This window comes from Pogona vitticeps, chromosome 3 (genome assembly GCF_051106095.1).
Source record: "Pogona vitticeps strain Pit_001003342236 chromosome 3, PviZW2.1, whole genome shotgun sequence".
In the NCBI taxonomy this organism is placed as follows: domain Eukaryota; kingdom Metazoa; phylum Chordata; class Lepidosauria; order Squamata; family Agamidae; genus Pogona; species Pogona vitticeps.
The window spans coordinates 11,089,870-11,111,503 of NC_135785.1; the positions used below are offsets into that span (position 1 = coordinate 11,089,870).

The following is a 21,634-nucleotide window of genomic DNA, read 5'->3' on the forward strand; positions in this document are numbered from 1 at the left end:
GGCCTCGGACAAAGGTAAGTTGGTCAGTGGTAAGAGGGAGGCTTTCCACTATGGTTACTAGAGGCTGCATGCCTCCTGCTGGAGAGGGAGTAAGTCACCTGCAGCCTCAGCCAAGCATGCACAGTGATTAGAACATGGGAGTTCCTGATTTTTCACAGTAGTGGTTATCGCTCAAGCTACAGAAACTTGAATGAGGAGGGAGGTGTTTCATCTGGAAAACTAATCACTTCTGCTAAAAAATTACTAGAACCCTACAACATTCTGAGATTACCTGTCAGATGCTCTTGCCATTCATACAAGGGAGAACAAGAGCAGAGATAAGGCGGTACAGCAATTTCAAATTCATTTAGTCTAGCTTAGCAACAGCAGTAACATTTTCAGTCGCCGAAGAAATGAGATTCCGATCCTTCTTGTAGTACTTTGTTTACTGGGTAAAAACAGTTTTCTCAAAATGAACTAACGAAGTGTAGACAATTTAAGAAAGTCCATTATAATCTCTTAAGACCTAACAGGATCAAACCAAACAACAGGACAAGAAGCTGCAACTAAGTAGGGAACAAGCTTAAGAAAATTTTCATTTCCCCATGAAATAAACATACATGGAAGCTACTAAGATCAGGAAAATGATATGGGGAAAGAATCCCTCTCAGTCATTGAGATGGTTAAGAGGCAAAATAAAAGCAATCTAACTGGATTTGTTCTCATTTAATTTGATCCATAGGAGCCTGTACAGAACACTGAGTATAGATTATTGTAATAAGTTTATAACTGGGTCAAGTACTTAAGGATCAACCAGTGGAAGATCAAAGTTTATTTATTTTTCTACCAGCATACAAAAACATATTGCACATCAAACAACCAAAACAAAAATAAAAATATTCTAAAGACTAACATATGTAGTTTATACAGAATAAACTTTCTGGAAATTGATCTTTTCAGTAGTTCTGGTTATGTCTTAATGGACATGACTAATTCAGCTTAAGTGTTTTAACCAAAGCTATGTTTGATTTTTAAATACTGTACAGTTTAATAAATAAATCAAACAAAGCCTCAATGTAGAACAGTCACTGCCAATGTCACCAGTATCCCTGCAGATTGAGAATTTAACAAATGTATTCCAGTGGTCTGCAGTTTTTCCCCCACTACATACAGCATTTAAAAAACATGTATTAAAACAGACCAGTTTCCAGACTAAACTAATGGAGAAATTACAGTTCAGTGCAAAATATTTTAGACTGCATTTTTCTAGTTTTCCTCAGGTGAAGAAGTGGTTGCATATTATTAAAAATGTAACAAAAGCAGCTAATGCTTTCATAAAGAAGGTTACGTTAGGGATTTCCCCCATCCCACATCTCTGCCATATTTTGAAAACAAAATAACATTTCCTATAGCCAGCAATTTGTTTTTATTTAAATGTTACATATACTATTCTCAAGGCACATCTGATGATATAACACAGTAGGTGTCAAAAGTATGTTCAACATTGGGTTTCTTCAGCATCCCTCCCTGTTTTCCAAAATGGAGGAACTGAAAAGTGCGGTATCATGACTCGCAATCCATATTCTATCTTTGGCAAGCTTATACAAGCACTATTGTAAAATGTAATGTAAAAGAACTGTAAACTAGGAACTCAGTTTATGAAACACCATTCAACACAGCTTCTTCTTCCTGTTTATTTCCGTCCTCTTGTATAGTACTAGGCCTCTCTTCAGGACCATGCTGCAGCATTGAAGGTTCAGTTCCAGGAACAATTGCAGGACCATTAACGGCCTTTTCGGGAAGGCCAACTTCTTCAATCACATCTTTTGCCTTATAAAGAAAAAAATATATCAGAATTTAGCAACAAGACCATTTGTAATTCATTAATAGCATAACCTAATAGTCTACACACATACCAGCTTCACTCATTACAACAAATTACAGTATACATACATATTCTGTGATTTATATTCTGAGTACAACAGTGCACGTATCAATTTATCCAAAATAGGTAAATCAGTCTTAAAATTCCTGTTGAAATCAAGGTAACTGCAATACATTCTATAAATCAAGTATGTAGGAAGAAATGGTGTAACTGATTATCATGGAAATTCCTAGACTTCCTTTGTCACAGTAGATAATATCTGCAGAAAACAAACCATTAGTCACTATCTAAATCTGCCAATATGGAGAATGATGACATGCAAATCTTTCCCACCACACAGAAGACATATAGGGGTAACATGGGCAAAATCTGTTATCAGTGCACAGGGAAAGATTTTTACACCTGCGGTGGTAGAAGTGAAATCTGCTGATGTTACCAAACACTGGCCAAAATCCTGCTGCTTGGCCTAATAACACTAGAGTAAGCCCATTGAATCACAATTATTTGATATGTCAACTCCTTTGGAAGTTCTACTGATACAAACAGGCATACTCTAGCAACTTACTCATGGAGATGACTCGCCAAATCCCCACCGATTCAATGGGCTTACTCTAGTATGAGTAACAGGATTTTGGTCACTGATGTAGAAGCATTGCCATATTATGTCAGCAGAGAGATCTGAGCATCCACCTGGTTGGGCTATTTGCATAACAATACTTCATGTTCCTTTGGCATTAATGCCAATCAACAGCTACCCTTTCCAACATCTTCCAATTATCCTAGATACGGGACACCCAGACAAAATATGCCACTGTGTTTCCTTCCATTTTCTTACCATTTCTTTCTTGTTTTTGGGCAGTGCTTCTCTTGGAAGATTTCTTTGTCTGCTTTGAGATTCTGCTCTTGATATATAATCTGCAACTGTTACTATGAGAAGAAAAAGGTTTTTTAAAATTACTGTTTAACAAATTGAGTGATCACGGGTTGCAATCCCAACAGGCCCATTTTGGGACTGGCTTTCAAGGCTTCCATTCCCTCACCCATCACACCAGCTTCCTGTCTGCTTCCGAAGATCGTGTCTTAGGCCACATACCTCAATTTTCAGGAGTGGCAAAAGGCAGGTGGAAACGGGAGTGTCCTGTTGTGTGCTCAGAATTCAAACAGAGTTCCTACAGTGATGTTTTCAACATGTACCACAGAAAGAATCTAAACAGATTTATTTTGTGTTTTGTTCTGTCAGTTATTCAAACTCCACCCTGATTTCAAGCAATCTAAAGATCAACCCTTCAAGCCTTATGCTGAGGTTTCATATTAACTTTTAAAAGACAAGGTTGAGCTGACGGTTTTTGTTTTCAATAGAAAAAGGATTAGGTAGCTATTGATCTACTTGCAAATGTATCCCAACTGTGTTCTCCAAATGAACATCCAGAAAAGCCTCCAAGATTCTGCTGCTGCTTATTGCTGAAGGCATAAATGTCACCATCACTGACAATGCCACAGGAATTGTATGGAAAGCAATAGGGATGAGCTATTTGGGGTTTTCGGTGCTCAAGCTCAAAGTCTCCTTTCCTGATGCAAGCCTAGTTTTCCATGGATCCAGACTTAGATATGCTACGCCTTCATTTCTTGCCACAACAGTTCCTGGACATGGTAGTCCTGCTGCCCTTTAGGCTCTACAGAAGGTGCCTCCTGTAGAGCTACCATACTCAGGAAGCATTGCAGCAGGAAATGAAGGCCTACCATGTCTAAGTCTGCATCCATGGAGCCTCGAAGAAACTTAGGCATGTTGCAAGTGAGCAAAGTGAAGGAGTCTACAGGTGTGGAATTGTGAACTAGAGCTCACAGAATTCTGTCTGGGGACTGGGGGCAGTGGTTGCAGTCCATTCCCTGTCCCCCCAAATAGCACATTGTCTGATAAGCAATCCTGCACTTAAAATTATTTCTAGACTATTGTGGCTTTCTTTTTCTTTTTACCTGCATACATAACCAATATGATGGAGGGAGAAGTGGGACAGAACAGTGAATTGGAAAAGGCCTAGCGATAAAGGAGAGAGGGCCACATCCAGATGAGATTTAGAAACAGTACACAAATTACTATTTTTATAAGTTACTTGACAGCATTAAGATAACCCCATAGTAGCTCTTTTTAGAATTTAAGATTAAGTTTATATACTTTTCAACAGTTAAGCTGTTAACAAGTTTGCTATCCTGTACCATGGTCACACCTACTGATGCCTTCTAGTTATGCTGCAGTTTTGCAGGAGTTGGAAAATGAAAGAAAATAACAATCGTTTCACCAGTCTCTGTGGCCGGCATCTTCAGAGGACAGGAATTAGAACTCTAGCTCCTGTCCTCTGAAGATGCCAGCCACAGAGACTGGTGAAAGGTTAGAAAGAAAAACCTCCAGAACACGGCCAAACAGCCCGAATAATGTACAACAACCACTGGATCCCAGCCGTGAAAGCCTTCGAGAATACAAAATAACAGAAAATTAATTCATATTTTGGCAATTATTCTTTAGTATTTGGGGGGAAATACTGCATTTCCAAACTCCTGTGACATTCAACAATTAATGATCATGTGCCCCATTTCTCAGATGATTGAAGCATGAGTGTGTTGTATTTTTCAAAGGCTATTTGTATTTTGTACTTTCCATGTGAAGAGACTGTGGGGCAGAGAACAGTATTGTGGACAACTGCCTCTGACATTCAGATTGATTTTCGTGGATGCATTAAAAAAAACATATTTCTGAAATTTTAGTATAGTATTCAAGGCATCACAAATGGAAAAACTGGAAGAGTTGTACTGCATTATAGACATATTTTTGAATATATTAAGTGTTAGTACACATTAAAGAAATGCATCAAACCACAATGCCAAACAAGAACATGCAGCTATTTTTATTTTATTTCAAATTGTAATTCCTGGTGCCCTTAAAAACAAGGGACTGAAAGTCATCAGATTGATTCAAAGTAACAGGATGCCTAAGAGGATGCCATGCAAGTTCTACCATATAGGCTGCAAGAGCTCTAGTAACCTGGCGGGCACTGCCTTGCCAAGAAGAACAGACACCAGAAGTCATAGAGGGAAAAGACTATCTGGCAACATTTCTTTCAGCATGGTATAACCTTACATTCTGACATTCATGTATATCACTCCTAAAATGTTAACAGTTACAACTGGAGGTACATCTGGTAAAAGGCATCACCTTTATTTCACCAAAGATTATAGAACTAGAAGATGGCTTGCTAACAGTTTATCATCCTGCAGTCTGATTAGTTATTGATCAATCATTGCTTTACAAAGGACAGTTGTACATCTGATTAGAAGGTACACAAACAGCAGACATGGAGCATTCCTTCATGCTTGTGACCCAAAGTGGTCCACCTTGCCACTCAAGTTACCTGGCTGTCTATCTTCTGCCTGACCCCTGAAGCGACGCCTGCGACTACGATTGCGTCGCTGGGGTTTTTTGTCTCTATCATCTGTAATTGCAAAGTTTTACGATGAACCATCTCAATCATTAACCATTTTGCTAGCAGTTTGATGTGTAGAGCAAAACTCATTCAAATGAAAAGGTCTTCTGAATGGCTGAAAAATATTACCATCTAGAGACTGAAATAACAACAGTGCAAACTATATTTAACCTGGTAGGTAGACTGATACCAAATGTTACACATAATATCTCATCCCACTGGAAAAAAAACTTTTCCTCCTGGTGTGGTTTGCATAAATTATTACGCAATCACAAAATGGTGGTTCCTGGATGCAGAATATATATCTTGGTCCTCAAACCACATACACAGAAGTCCTACTGACTGAATGCATTTGAGGATCATGGCCTTAAAGGAGCAAGCAACCTTGGCTCTTCTCCTGACCTCAACTTCCTTGTCTCCGAAGTTCATATAGCAAATTTCAGCAACACAATCATTCAAGTCCTAGAGAAGGCAAAAGGGATATCAATTTCAAAGTTTTCTTCATTAAAAAACACGTAAGTATCTCAAGATCAAGGAGTCAGCTAACTTTCCCATCTTAATGTGATTGTACTTTATGGTACACCTCGACATGGAAACTATCCTGTAGATGTGTTCAGTATATTCCTTGCCGTCTCATCATCACTATGACCAAAGACTAAACAATGAATGGTTGGGTGTGTATACAGTGATACTGTAGCTGAATGCATCATTCAACACATTCAGGAAACTAGGTTCCATGTGCTTCTATCCACAGGGTGAAGCTACAAGTTCTTGAATTGTTTGGGGCTACAACTCCTCACATTTTCCAGTTTTGGGGAGTCATAGTCCAGAAACAAAGATCAACACCTGTGAAGTTATATTTGATACAGTCAAATTAAAGTCAAACATACACAAACCGTTAACACCTAAATATTCAGGTTCCAACACAGATCTGTATTGTAGATGAGGAAATTAACTTTAACAATGAGGAAGCAGCAGCCAGAATAAAGTCCAAATTTGAAAAATGAAATCATTTACATACCTAAGCCATTTTCGTTAACTGACGCTGTGTCAGATTCTGTCATCCCATCCATTAAGGCTGCATCTTCATCAGTCCTTCGTCTACGGGATCGTCTACGCCGATTAGTGGTATGATGTGATTCACTCGCATCAGTATCTGCTGTCTGGTCAGATTCTGTGTTGTCAAGTAAACTGTAGGGATTGCTGTCTGGATCTTTTAGCACTAAATTAGAAAAAACAAGGAAAATATAAAGGACTAGCAGTGGCACATACTCGTTTCATAGTATTTTCAACTAATAATCAGAGGTATTAAGCTAGGAATTCATCATATGGACTATTCTGTCTTGGTCTCACTAAGGACCAAGTCTAGAGATGAGGCCAAGCTACCCAGGAAAGCATAAGAATTGTTCTTAAAAGGAAAGGGAAGAGCTATTGTCATTCTAAAGCAGGCAGGAAACTGGTGATAGTATAGACCTCAAAGAATTTTGGCACACAAAAGATTTCATCCAGAGTACCCAAACACCTTTGAATGCAACCAGCTTCCTGCCTTCCAGAAAATCTACAAATGGTGCTTACCGCCACCTGCCCAAAGCTCATTGATGAATAATCTGAAACCAATTTAAATTTGTCCATATGTGACTGTTCAAAGCTCTCCAAATATAAAATAAGAAAAATAATTTATCTATGGAGCATAATTCTGGAGCATCTGATGTACAGATGTTCTAGGCTGCAAACTTGGGAAGAAGTAAAGCCCTCTGCAAATCTTCACATCCAGTTGATATTCCTTGATTTCAAGACATGAAACTTGAGAGCACAGAAGAACTCTGATGCCTCTCAAATACATACCAGAACTGATAGATGACTTCCCACCTCGGGGACCACCTCGTCCACGTCCTCCAGAAACACTGCGCCCTCTTCCCCCTGGTGGACGTCTTCTGCTGTCACGCTGGTGTCGACTATCTCTATCATCGTCTCCTGCTAATGACCAATCGCTCAGTTCATCTTTTCTTTCTGATTCTGTTTCAGAAGGATTAGACAGCTCAGAATTTGTTCCTTTAGAAAAAATGACAAAAAGGGAAAAGAGTAAGTATGGATTGAAGCCATTTTTGAACTTCAGCAGAGTATCAAAAGATTTCACAAGCAACAAAGAAGCCAAGATATACAATTCTCCCAGACACTAAAGCCACTGATAAAAGGTTTGTTCCACAAGGAAAAAGCATACACTTCTCCTTCAACAACACTGGGCTTAGGAGTGCAGGACTCTTGTATATTTCAACATCCATGTATAACTCTTATGCCTCCCAAAACATACCGTAAGTACAAAGCATAAACAGTTAACACACATATACACAGAGAACAGATCTCTCTATTGTGGTTCTCTTCTATTGTGTCGATAATCCTTTCCATACAGTACCATGTGTAATGAGCCTTAAAGGTCCTCATGACCCTCTAATCTAGAGGCTGATTTAGATATGTTAAGTTTGGGGGCAAGGAGATCATTTTGTCACTTTCAGTGTTGAACTCATGAGGTTCTGAGTGGACAGAGGTGCAGTATTTATTTAATATTGATTTGATTGAATTATTTGCAGGTTTCCATACATAATCTGATCTGTAAATTCAGTAAGAAACAATCTTACACTCAGAAAGGGCAAGGGGCGGATAACGCCTGCGTTCTTTTCTTCCTATGTGCTGCCAAGTTGCACTTTAAGGGCTGGAAAAGATTCTACGGTACTGTCCCTTATTCCAGAGCGGTAGCTCGATTCTTTAATAAAAGTAGGAAACCACCAGTAACATGGGCTTATATTATATCGTAATATACTTGTGGAAAGGCCCGGTAATGGAATCATATAGGAGAGAAAGTAGACAAAGTGCGTATTCTATTATATAAAGAATCCCTGCTAAATTTAAAAGACACAGAAAATATTACCCATTCTGCAAAATATAACACTGCAAATGGAAAAATCCTACCTGATTTCTCAACCAAGACCAAAAGGGTTAATGAACCAATATGTAACAGTTGTGACTGTATACAGCAAGAACCGATGATCTCTGAACAATGACACTTTTTCAGATTTGGCAGCAGCCTAAAAGTTGCACTCCTAAGAGGCAGGGTCTAAAAGGGAGAAGTGTGGCAAAAGAGGCTGATCTGTATTACAGTGGTGCCTCATATAACGGGCGCCCTGTTTAACGATGAATCCGCATAGCGATGATGCTTTTGCGATCGCTTTTGCGATTGCATAACGATGATTTCTATGGGAGAAAATCGCTTTGCGGTGATGGGTAAGCTGTTTCGCTTACCGATTTTCGCATAACGATGTTTTTTCCCCAGCTGATCGGCAGTTCCAAAATGGCCGCCGGGTAAAACAGAGACAGATTCCTCGCTTACCGGGCGCCCAAAATGGCCGTCGTATGGAGGATTTTCGCTTAAAAGGTAAGTTTTAAGCCCATAGGAACGCAGTGAAGGGGTTTCAATGCATTCCTATGGGCTTTTTAAATCCGCATAGCAACGAATCCGTATAACGATGATTTTTGCTGCACAGATTATCGTTGCTATGCGGGACACCACTGTATTCCTTTTTGTATTATTATATTCTAACATAACTGTGCAGTGATTATGTACTGTAAAAGTTGCTACAATAGGTTTCTGTTAACGGAAACGTGAATTTAACAAAGGAAAGTATTTTTTTAAAACTATAAAAATCCCTAACACTCCCTTGTGGCCAAATTTTAAAAACTGTTTTAAGAATTTAGGATATGAGGTCTCCTTGGATTTTGCATACTCTCAAACCATGGGAAAATTCCTTCTCATGCCCTGTAGTGTACCAAAAATGCCCCTGGGGCTGTATGCCCACTCCTGGTTTGAAGAGAAAGAGATTGCTATGGTAACAGCATGCCCTTTAGACCCAGTCTGGCACAACTAACATAATCAACGTGCAGAAACTACAGGCTACATACATCTGTTGTTTCAAGGACTCATGTACATGGAAATTCAAAATTATATCAAAGGACATGTATCATCTATACTGTAGCCTCATTATCCACAGTAATGACAATAACAAAACAGGTTATGCTACTATACGATTATCAAAGTTATTTTTACAAAGTCTGATCTTTGAACATACTCACCATAGCCAGAAGTATAATTGGGACCTCTTCGTCCTCTGCCTCTTCCACTGTAGGACCTGGAACCTTGTACAGATGAAGGGATGCTCTCGTCAGTAGTATAACCCTTCTCCTTCTCAGGACCTCTGGTAGATGAAGGCCTGAAACCCATACCTATCTGACGTAGTTGCTCATCAATTTGGAGTCTCTCCAGCCGTAACTGTTCCACTTCCTAAATTGAAAGTTACATGTAAACAAGTCCCCAGGGCACCTCATTCCACATCACCAACCAAAAAAAATGGTTCTCTCAGCCTTCTATCCCTATTTTTATAAAAATACTGAAAGCAATTATATTTAACATATATTTAACTTTTAACAGTTAAAAGCACAAGTTCCAAGAGCACGAATTGTTTTTGATTATTGAACTGACCCTACTCAACACCAAGGTAGTAAGATGCACCACAACATTACAGCTATGATTTGAATAGCTTTGATCCACATTGTTTAGAGGACATTTGTTGTGTGCTGTTTGTGCTTGCTTGTATTTCCACATCAAATTCATGTTTATATCAACCCTGTGTCTCTTATTCAGCATGCATTAGCCAGATTTCCCTGGATTAACCTTTCGTGTTGGGAGTTATTGAGAATGTGTAATGAACATTCCACACACACACCGGCTTCATTCATTACAACAAATTACAGTATACATACATATTTTATTCTGTGATTTATATTCTAAGTACAACAGTGCACGTATCAATTTATCCAAAACAGGTAAATCAGTTTTAAATTCCTGTTGAAATCAAGGAAACTGCAATACATTCTATAAATCAAGTATGTAGGAGAAAATGGTGCAACTAAGTATCATAGAAAATCCTAGACTTCCTTTGTCACATTATATCAACCTTTGATATACAGTAGTAATTTTTGTTGGCAGTTACTGAGAATGTGTAATGAACATGACCAATTGTGATAACCATGATGGCGATACACCACAGTTCACCTGAAATTTCTGCCCAAGTGTATTTAGAAAATCTTTACTCAAGCAGTGTAATCAAACCTATCAGAAAATATATAACTTTCCAAGTATGCAACAGCTGCTGATCAAGCTCACAAGCTGATCAAATTCACATTCATTTAACATGTTTGCTTATAGACAGGAAGAAATGCAATGCAAATAAGGCCCCAAGAAGCTAAGTACTTTAACCAATGTGAAGCACTTTCAATATGCTTTTAACTCACTCCAGATAACCTCTATTACATTTCATGGCAACTATCTGACAGTACTCAGGTATGTCAATGAACTGTTATATTTCAGGTTCATGTAATCTAAATGCAGCATGATTATTTCACCCTACTATGTGTCTGCATAAGAGTGCATATGAGATACCACATTACTTTTCAAGATACAGACCAGAACCCTCTAATTCTTGCTTTAGGTAGTTTGTTCTCAAATAATGACCAGTGCGATGTAAACAAATAAGTAGAGATGAAATAGCACAAAGTGGGGGAAAAAGGTACAACTAACCAAAGGCATGCATTTACAAAAGTTAATTATCTTTTTCGTAAACAATACTTACCTTCAAGTAGGCAATATGGTATTCTAGAAGTACTTGGACATTCCCAATGCTTTCTTTAGTACCCACAAAAACAAATGGAACCATACCCTACAAAGACAAAATATAAGTTTTTAAAGTATGTGTAAATCTAGTTGATTGCAGGTTATGTCTGCTATCCAGAACGGACCTATTAACAGTTAAGCCCATTTTATTGTCCAAAGTTGCAGCCTCTATTTTATAATTTATATCTATATATTATGAAGATTTCTACTAAAAACAAAACCTGACTTCCCTGCACTGCCTCTGAGTGGACACTCACTAGAGGAGGCGGGGCTTTGAAGCACTGAGCACCTGTTAAGCCACTAAACAAACCATGGAACCGGTGATTCATGACCATCTCTAATGTCTACATCAGGCTTGTCCAACCTGCAGCCCGAGGGCCGCATGCGGCCCAGGTCGGCTCATAATGCTGCCCAGTGCAATTTTTTATTTTTAAAGAAATTCCAAAGATTCAAGTTACACTGATGGCACTTGCGGTCGGAATACGGCTGGGGCATGTCACAACGGTGGGGGGGGGGGAGAGAGGGAAGGAAGGAAAGAGCAGAAGGGGAGGGGAGCTGTGTGACTGCATTGCGCTGTCCCCGTCAATAGGTGGACCTCCTCCCCATAAAGCCGCTGGACTCGAAACTGGGAGCCTCTGCTGTCTGAGATCGCAGCTGCCGGTAAGCGCGCTTGGAGGGGGGCTGCAGAGGATGGCTAGGGCTGTACCCCCCCATGCGGCCCAAAAAAAAATTTATGTGTGCCCCAACCAAATTTTCATCTTCTAATGTGGCCCAGGGAAGGTGAAAGGTTGGACACCCCTGGTCTACATTATCCTCTGGAATGCCCCCAGTATTAGTATTTGAGCACTCAGGATACCTGTATACCTGATCACTGCAAGCTGTAGCTTTGTGAACAGAGCAATTTATCCTTCCTCACCTGTACAGGTATGTTTTACATATGAACAAGCTAAAAGCAGTTAGAAAAATAATCAAATTTCCCCAAACCCAAGATGAAACTGAGATTAGGAGAATCTTTGACTAAAATGGTCAATCTGAGGGCCATGCAAAAGATGGCAGCACCAACATTATGACCTTTCCAAGGGCACTACTCAGTTATTGCTGTGATAGGGAAGCCTACCAGATACATAGCTCATAAATTTAGCTAGGATCTGATAATTAACATCTTGATAGTCTTATTACTGTCAGTAAGGATGTGCCTTTGGATTTTTTGGACTCCAACTCCCAGAATTCTTCGGGATTTCTGCAAGCAGAATTCCGGGAGGTCTAAGTTACAGACCCATATTTACAGACACCAACATCTACCTATGTTTGCTCACCAGAACCTTGCATCAGAGGCTGTTGTTAATGTAGAAACAAGGAAGCTCCCAGAGCTTCCTGGATATTGTAGCTGTTTGACAGGCATTCTCTATGAAACCTAAATGGCAGCAAGATGACAACTTGTCAAAAACATTGCAGCACCTTCCTTTTTTTGTATATTTAAAAATAGGAAAAATGCCAGAACTATGCCATACAACCTCCAAGACAAGCCCCTGGTCCAGGTAACCAAAATGTAGGTGTCTGTAGGTGTGGGAGAATCCTGGGAAATGGAGCCTGAAAAATTCAAATGGCATAGCTTATCACTTTATATATATATATAAGGTGCTAAATCTTGCTACAAAGAAAATTTAGATATTAGATTGACACTTATTCATAACTATTGTTCTGATAAGAGACATAAACAGACACATTAAGTGTCTAAATGTTGAAGAGCTAATTTTCAGAAAAAGACCTATATGACCCCATAGAAGCAGGGGAGATATAATGACAAGTAACTATTACTTTATAGCAATTTCCAACAGCAAGTGATGAAAAAAATCTATTTGCTTGAAAATGGCACTGTAATTTTAGATACATTTGATTCTTATGCCAGTCTAATAGTTTTCTTAAAAACTCATTGCTTTTGCAGATATTTTGAAGTTCAACCTTATTCCTACTGATTAACTGCCCTTATGTCCTGCTTGCAGTTTTCCACAGCATCTGATTGGCCACAGTACAATATATTCTGCCGGAACACATTAGTTTAATCAAACACAGGTCTTCTCTTATGATTAGCTTTTGAATACCACTGATTAAAAGACATGATACATCATGTTTAAACATACAACTATTTCCTTTCTGTTTGTGTTTTTTGTTTGATGAGCCTCAAACCTTTGATACACTTTGTAGCGATCTTGCCTGTTTCACTATCTTTCTTCAGAAACAAATTTGCAGTGCTTAAATCATGGGATACCTACTATTGTTTTCTGAACCAAAATTTCTGGTCTGAATTTTTTTTGTTGTTGTTTTGTTTTTTTTTGGTTAAATGAAATTATGACACCAGGCTCGTATTACAGTTCCAATAGGAAGATTTAAGCACTGATATGTGCTTAATGAATCATATAATTTGGGGGGGGGGGGACTAGCCTTTGGAAATATTTGGAAACAATTTTATAAACAATGGATGCATGAATCACATGTACTGTGGCTGATTACAACTCTTCATGATTGTACCACGATATGAAGTGTTAATTATTGTAAAAAAGTGAATGTTAAAGGCCTTTATCATAGAATGCTACATGTTGTATTAAATAAATCAGAGCAGAAATATATATCTGTTTACAGTGAGAGTAGTGGAAAAAAGATTAAGGAAACACATGAATATGCCCTTAGAAAGCAAATAATTGTATGGTTATACAGAGTTTTCCTTATTTGTACATTTCCTTTCTGTGCCCCTGTATTGTGTAAATCATGTGGCAGTGGATATCATGTTAACTGAGAAACAGCTGAAGTGGAAATTCCCTATTTATTTCTTCAAATCATGAAGAATAGCAGTTCTTTATTCCATTTTTAGTTGCACTGTACTACAATTCCAAAGCTACCTGTCAATCTCAGAAATGTGGATAAAGTGGAACTGACATTGACAGAAAGTAAAAACTTAAATGTTAAACCTTACATCTTCTCTGGGCAGTTTGTTCTCGTTGTCTCCTTCAATTCTCACTCGCACGACTCCAGATTTGTCCACAATCTCCTGAATAACTTTTCCATTTTTCCCAATAACTTTTCCTTTAACACAATTAAGACAATGAAATTTTCGACCACTGCAGATAGTTTCTCAAGTAAAACATCAACAAGAAAAGTTGCTGAAAAATTAGAGAAACCCCAAGGAACAAACATATTCTGTTATTTAACTTGGAAAGGGCTGAGGTTCTATGGCAGAGCACATTTACTCCCGAAGCTACTTACAAAGGATACATAATAGTTTTTGACATTATTTCTTATTTACTTCCTAAATAATTTTCGTAAGTTGATACTATCATAGGTATATCACAACACAGTCTTATAGGAAGCAACTGACTGCTTAAAATACAGTGGTGCCTCGACTTACGAATGCCCCTACTTACAACCATTTTGACTTACGAACAGCTCCGGTTGCAAAATTTTGCTTCGACTTACGGCCGGGGGAAAAAACGCAAGGAAGGCGGGGAAAGCCTGTACCTCGTTCGCCCCAGTTAGAGAATGTGGATACAGAGAGATATTTTGGACTGCCTGGTACTGCCTGGTACTGTACTGTACGTACTACATTTTTTTGGCTTTTAAAAAAATTCTTGCTTTTTGGATTTTTTTACTTTCTTTTTTAAAACAGAGACACTGCCTGTTCTGGGCGAGTACTGTATTTACTGTACGGGATTTTTGCAGCTTGGGTTTGGGCTAGGTGGGGGGGTTATGTTTCTGTGCTCCGATGGGTCTTGCAGTGTGGATTTAAAATGTGAAAAACAGACTGTAATATTAAATTAAAATTAAATGTGAAAATTAGACTGTAATTTTAAAATGTAAAATTTATTTATTTATTTTTGCATTCTGTGGCTCCTCGGGTTTGTGTACTGTGACCTCTCTTTTGTTGTAAAATGTGTGGGTTAAAATGTGACTCCAAAGTCTTTTTGTTTTAAAATCAGAATATTTTCTTTTCAGGGCTGCTGTGGCTGGCATGGTGTGAAATGGAGTTTACTAAGTGAACTGTCATTTGTTTTAACAGGTGTTGTGGGTGGGTTTAAAATGTGTTTGGTTTTAAAATGTGTTTTGTTTAAAAGGTACTTGGTTTGGTTTAAAGTGCGTTTTGTTTAAAAGGTGCTTGGTTTGGTTTAAAATGTGTTTTGTTTAAAAGGTGCTTGGTTTAAAATGCGTTTGGTTTAAAAGGTGTTTTAGACTCCCAACCCCCCTCCCCCCAAATTGTCTTCTCTCTTTTTGTGTTTAACAACACAAACCTTTGTCTGAGAGGTCTGTGTGCCCCAGTGATGACCTCCTTTCTTTCCTCTTCTCCCCATTGTTCCCTCCCTCCCTCCTTTCCTGCTTTTTTTTTTAACCTAAGTCATCTTAGGTTAAAAGAAGAAAAAATTCTCCCCCTAATGGTAGAGGATGGATTAACCGTTGTTGCATTAGTTCCTGTGGGAACGAATGCTTCGACCTGCAACCAGTGCCTCTATATACAACCAAAAAACAGCCAGAACGGATTAATCGGGTTTCAATGGGAAATGCTGATTCGACTTACAACCATTTCGACTTCCGACCACCTTCTGGAACGGATTATGGTCGTTAAGTCGAGGCACCACTGTACCTTTCAAAGGTAGGGAAAAGGAGGAAAAATTCCTCTTATATTGTGGATCTACTTTCCAGGTGTGAGAAGGGACATCATACTTCCTCAAGAGCACTAGACAAGAAACTAATCTTATCCAAAGAAGAAAAATCCCTTTCCCTAATCTGGAAAAGGATCATCTTGGAACACAGAACTATTGACAAGAAATGAGCAAAGGACAAATTTACAATGAACTTAACACCCCAAATACAAGAAAACATGGAAAGAGGGATAGCAAGGGAGAATAATGCCCTTACATTCACAAGAGGAGTAAAGATTTGCTTATGAAAAGGAAACCTCCTCCTCTTTGAATATAGATGGACATTTCAGAAGTCCAAGAGGGTGTCTTAAGAACCCAATCAATTAGGGTGGACCAAGTTGTTTTGAGCCCAGTCTCGGTGGCAGGAACCACTGAAGGACAACAGAGTCTGGCCCAGAGTGGAATTTCCAGGGAAAAGGCACAGAGTATGCACTAGGGACATGGTTTTGCAAGAGACTGCTGGCAGATCTTCTTTGCCTCTCACAGGAATGCTGGGAAATGGGAGAGAGGTGCACACAAGCTGTTGATGCTCTCCCCCATGCTTTCTGCATGTTACTCTTTGTTACATACCAACAAGACTCCTGGGAACCTGAATAAAATCCTCCACAAATTCCAAATAGCTTCTAGCCTTTTTTACTGCCTCAGCACTCTGAAAAGAAAAGAAATAATCTATGAGTACAATGAATTAAAAATTTAGATTTCTTCCTAATGTAAGGTAACGTTTCAGCAACACTTTTTAATATGAATTGTGAGGGACACGTGTAATCTTATTTGCAATTCAAAAAGGCAAGAAACAATTTAAATGTTTAAATGTCTGGCAGAACATAACATTTCAACACTGTCTGAAATAGACTGCTATCTGCTCTCTACACAATTCATGAAAATATATAGAACAGACTGAATTCTACCTTTGGTTATCCCATAAACTACTGGTCATAACCCCTGACATATAGTCCATAACCCAGCACAATTGTTATGCATCCATGTGGCACATACAAATGAAAATAAAGCAGTAATCTAATAGTTTTATCATATGGACGTCTGGGCAATAATCCAAGTCAAAGGAAAAGCACAGAAAGATGAAACTATAGCATAGCATAGCATTCCTTTCTGGGAAATGTATGATATTCTGAGAGTGGTTACTTGAAAATATGTATTCACCACATTCCAGATTAAAACCTTTTCAAAAATTACATAAACTGCCATGATGCAACTAAATTGTCATGCAGGGTTTTAAGTTTTAATCTGTAAATTGCCCAGAGTACTGCTCACACTAAAGGTGCAGTATATCAATCTATCAATCAATCTTACAAAAAATGATTTCTCCCTTCTCCCATTCTCTCAAACCTCTCCATAAATCCTGAAATTAATCTTACCAATAAATGATTTCTCCCCTCTCCCATTCTCCCATACCTCTCCATAAATCCTGAAAGTTCCAGTATCCTCCTCAAGCTCAATTGCAGTAACTCCTGGAACTTTTCTGGCTTGCTGTATGTTACTGCCATGCGTTCCTATTGCAAGTCCCATTAGGTCTTCTCTGACAACGAATTCTTCATGAAAGGCTGCTGCAAGCTGCTTTGTGCACTACAGAGAAAGCAAAAGAAGTTGTCTCCTGCAACAAGTACTTCAAACATGAGCACAAATAACTGCATACATAAAAATGGAACTGGAACAGAAACGTGATGTTTTAAAAAAACTTACCTCTAAATGTTTTGTGGCTTCCTCATTTCTTGACATGAGCATTAACTTGGTTCGAATGCTGCGCAAGTGCATGTCACTCAGAATGCTCACTCGTTTCACTGTTGCCTCACTGGCAGACTACAGAAGTCATACAAAACAGCATTTTATACCAAGACAGTTGAATTATACAAGAGAGCTACATTTAATTCTCATTCTACTTCACATTAGAGTGGTTACTATTTATTTAAAGTTTAGAAAACTACAGATGTTCTTATATAGAACAAAATTAACTGATTTTTGTTTCTCAGTTTTTAATTTTAGCAGCTAAACTTTGAGGGCAGCAGAGAAGAAAACTTTGTAAAATATTAGCTGTAATTCAGCAGTAAGTCACAACTACAGTAGACAAATGAATCAGTGGGGATTCGGTGAGTCAACTCCTCTGTTAAATTCCACTAATTCAATGGCATATTCTAGTTGCAACTTACTACTGTACTTCAGTCACTGTATCAGAACAGTGAGATTCAAATTACTACAACAGCAAAAGGGGCAGCTAATTTACATTAAAGGAGAGCAAACAGGGCATGTAGGATTACACTGCTTAGTGTAGCTTGACTTGTTTTTGGCATAAAGCCATACCCACTCATATGCATGCTTACAAGAACTCGTCATAAGAAATCCCCACCTGGCTGCATAAACCAGCTGTTTTGTTCTCCAGAAAACAAAGATAAATGCCCAAGCCAAAATGGTATGGACTGGGCTTATAAGAAATTGCCTGCCTAATGTTCCTGCTATGAATTCTCTACCCTAAGGTAAAGTTCCTACTCACAAATCAAAAAGTGACCTCAATATAAGAAAAAATACAAACAGAACAGCTGTGGCACTTATTAAAGGATAAGACTGTTTTCAGGATGAACTTTCATGGATTACATCCAACTTTCTTAAACACAGAGCATAATAGTTAGGCCAGAGGCTTTCACATAGGACATTGTAGAGGGAGGTGGGCCAAGTGAGATGGGAAAACAGAAGATTACAATTATTTTGGTAATGAATTTTTGAAATGACAGCACCAGTAACAATCAATGGAAGTGCTCATTATAAAACAATCCAATTATCACCAATCAGATGGTTTTCTGGAAACTTATATCAAGAAAAAGAACTTTCTGGTTACAGCCACACCCAATACTGTGGATGAAACCAAGGTGTTGATATGTACAGTGTGTTAAGAATCTTTGGTCACTACTGACCCCTTCTGATGCCCTCTAGAATCTGTCAACATAGCCCATTTCAGATGTTTCTGGTCAAAATTATATCAGTTATGTTTGCAAGTATAATACAAATGGCATAAATTTTGAAAGCAATCAGCTGCAGGTTATGAAGTCAGCACAGACATCATCTGTTAGGTGCAAAGTCATGCGGCACAGGGTACAAGTACTAATGTCTATGCTGACTTCGTAACGTGCTGCAGTTTACCTCCAAAAGTCATACCTTTTGCATTACGCTGACATAAAATGATAATAGGATTTTGGCTTACCCTTCCCTCTCTATATATATTGTGATGAAAAGATATTTTAATTATCTGTCAAGCAGTATTACAGTGGTGCCTCGCAAGACGAACGCCTCGCAGGATGAAAAACCTGCAAGACGAATAGTTTTTGCAATCGCTGTGGTGCCTTGCAAGACGGCTTCTTCTATGGCCGTGCTTTACAAGACATTTTTCCCCCAAGACCGATGCCTCGCAAGACGAAAATAATTCATTTGTCTTGCAAGATTCCCATAATGCATTGCGATGCATTCCTATGGGAAACCGCTTTCCGCAAGACAAAAATTTCGCAAGACAGCGCTACTCATGGAACGAATTACTTTCGTCTTGTGAGGCACCACTGTATATATTTTGCCACAATGAAGTGAAGGATAACATCCACAAAAATAAAGGGACTACTTGAATTAAAAAAGAGAACATATCTTACCAGTACAATTAACTGAGCTGTTTCAGCCTGGTAAAAAATTCTGCAAGCTCCGACAGCTTTTTTGAAATCTTTGTGGGCACTTTCATTTGCACATCTATGAAAAGTAATGCATAAATTAACTCAAGTGGCAGTACTACAACAAGACCTGGTGGCATACAGAAAAGAAAAAACTCCAATATTTGAAAGCTCAGCACACCTGAGATAGAAAAAAAAATGCAAAACAAGGGGTTTTGCACTAGGAAGCTTTGGATGGAAAGAAGATAATGCCATTTGCTAGACCTAGCTTTACTGATGAAAAAGTGTGGGAAGCTCGCAAACTACGAAGAATTCTTCATGAAAGAAAAGACACATCCCATACTTTAAAGTATAACATGAAATCCACACGACATCTATAAACAAGTTTGCTCTGTTAGTAATACAGTATATGTGGTTTCTTCAGATTTACACAAATTTCTGATAATTTTATTTAAAGTATGCCAACTTTTACAACACTTAAAAAACATTAATTGGGTTGAATTTCTTAACTGATTTGGGTAGCTCTGTAAAACCATACTTGGGAAGTTCAGCTGCACCATGAAAACTATTGCCATTGGACATTTCACTCCATGCTGAAACTCATGACAGTTTGGTGACCCATGTTTGCCCACTAAAACAAAGCCTTCAATTGTAAGTGGGTATTGACCATTTCAAAACCACAAGGTCTTTGAGAACTGGGATGTTTATCTCACTTATTTTCCTTCACCTTCTCAGTGATCCCTGCCTGTTATTTGTTGTAAGCCATTTTTACTGCATGAGGCCTTTGGCCTCCCCATTCAGTCCATACTTACACTGGCAAAACCCTATTTTTCCTCTGACTCTCTTCTCCTGTTTTATTGTTAGGTTTCAATAAAACACAGTCCTAATCCAATCTTATACTGTCTATTCAGAGGTAAGCACCCACTGCATTCAATAACACTTTCTCACAATGGTATGTATAGGATTACAGTCCATTTTCATCTGTCAGTAGCATGAATTATTTTATCTTTTAAACCAAAATTTAAGCTATTCTCTTGTTTATTTTTTGCCTGCAAGAATGACACAATGAATTTTTCGGCAGTTTACTCACGCATCTCTCAGGTCTTCAGGAACATCTACAGCGCACTTGAAGAAAGTATTCTTGTTAACTGGCTTATTTTGATTTACAAGCCGAAGTCGTTCAAATGTGACTATTTCGTTGTAAGTGGCATCACAGGCAGCATATTCAATTACGTAGAACTGAAAAGAGATAAAGTTTTCTATCTTTTAGTTTTGTGAAATGTTATAAATGACAAGATGATTTTATATCAACAAATTACTATAACCAAGAACATGAAAAAAACTGAAAGCAGCATCTCTCCTTCAAACCCTATTTTAAAATTTTATTTATTATTGGACCACATGGATTTTATGGAAACTTCATTTTTAGATCTCCTGTATGGACAATTAGTGCAGGGAAAGTGCCCCAGAGGGAGACCACAGCTGCGATACAAGGATATCTGCAAGCGGGATCTGAAGGCCTTAGGAATGGACCTCAACAGATGGGAAACCTTGACATCTGTGCGTTCAGCCTGGAGGCAGGTGGTGCATCATGACCTCTCGCAATTCGAAGAGGCATTTGTTCAGCAGGCCGAGGCAAAGAGGCAGTCACAAAACCAGCAAAACCAGGGTGCTGGACAGGGGACAGATTGTATTTGTCTTCAGTGTGGAAGAGATTGTCACTCTCAAATTGGCCTTCTTAGCCACACTAGATGCTGTTTCAAGACCTCTATTCAGAGCACATTACCATAGTCTCTTGCGACTGAAGAATGTCTATATTTTCCTAGTCTACACTATAGTAGTTCTTGCCAGACTAAACACTTAGAAGGTAGTGCCACAAAACACATGCTTACAATGAAATTTCTGAAGCCAAAGATTTGCCTTAACACCTTCCAGATGTCCCCCACAGCCAAGTTATCTAGAACTAATGGGAGTTACAGTTCTAAACAATATATAGCAACTATGTTGGGGAAGATAAGTACTAATATATAAAAATACACAAGTTTTATTTCCTTAAGAAATATATTGTAGTGAATAACATATGACCAGGGCTTGAAAAATTTTAGAATGTCTCACCAGTCAGTCAAAAATTCCACCATCAGCATGACCAGACTATAGCCTTGCAATTTATGTTTAAATTAAAAATAAAATTAAATTTAAATTTAAACTAGGCACTTTCTACA

At 38.4% G+C, this 21,634-nt stretch overlaps 1 protein-coding gene and 1 long non-coding RNA gene across 4 annotated transcripts in view; one reads left to right on the top strand and one right to left on the bottom strand.

Moving 5' to 3' along the window:
• Window positions 1–781: 781 nt before the first annotated feature.
• FXR1 (FMR1 autosomal homolog 1) overlaps window positions 782–21,634 on the bottom strand; it is a 40,492-nt gene continuing 19,639 nt past the window's right edge. Inside the window, exons 5-17 of one of the 3 annotated variants that reach the window (XM_020809463.3) lie at window positions 20,503–20,651; window positions 19,398–19,491; window positions 17,452–17,568; window positions 17,164–17,334; window positions 16,321–16,399; window positions 14,034–14,143; window positions 11,022–11,108; window positions 9,466–9,673; window positions 7,186–7,392; window positions 6,362–6,562; window positions 5,269–5,349; window positions 2,700–2,791; window positions 782–1,809 (exon numbers count right to left, since the gene is read on the bottom strand). In XM_020809463.3, coding sequence (XP_020665122.1) covers window positions 1,636–1,809; window positions 2,700–2,791; window positions 5,269–5,349; window positions 6,362–6,562; window positions 7,186–7,392; window positions 9,466–9,673; window positions 11,022–11,108; window positions 14,034–14,143; window positions 16,321–16,399; window positions 17,164–17,334; window positions 17,452–17,568; window positions 19,398–19,491; window positions 20,503–20,651 — 1,770 coding nt within the window. In that variant the 3' untranslated portion in view covers window positions 782–1,635. Of the gene's footprint in view, window positions 1,810–2,699; window positions 2,792–5,268; window positions 5,350–5,406; window positions 5,803–6,361; window positions 6,563–7,185; window positions 7,393–9,465; window positions 9,674–11,021; window positions 11,109–14,033; window positions 14,144–16,320; window positions 16,400–17,163; window positions 17,335–17,451; window positions 17,569–19,397; window positions 19,492–20,502; window positions 20,652–21,634 lie in introns of those variants that run through there. The other 2 variants (XM_020809464.3, XM_020809465.3) reach the window with 2 other exon arrangements.
• On the top strand, window positions 14,138–17,411 carry LOC144587930 (uncharacterized). Its single transcript, XR_013543189.1, has 2 exons — window positions 14,138–15,242; window positions 15,275–17,411. It is a non-coding gene; the product is annotated as an uncharacterized LOC144587930 (long non-coding RNA).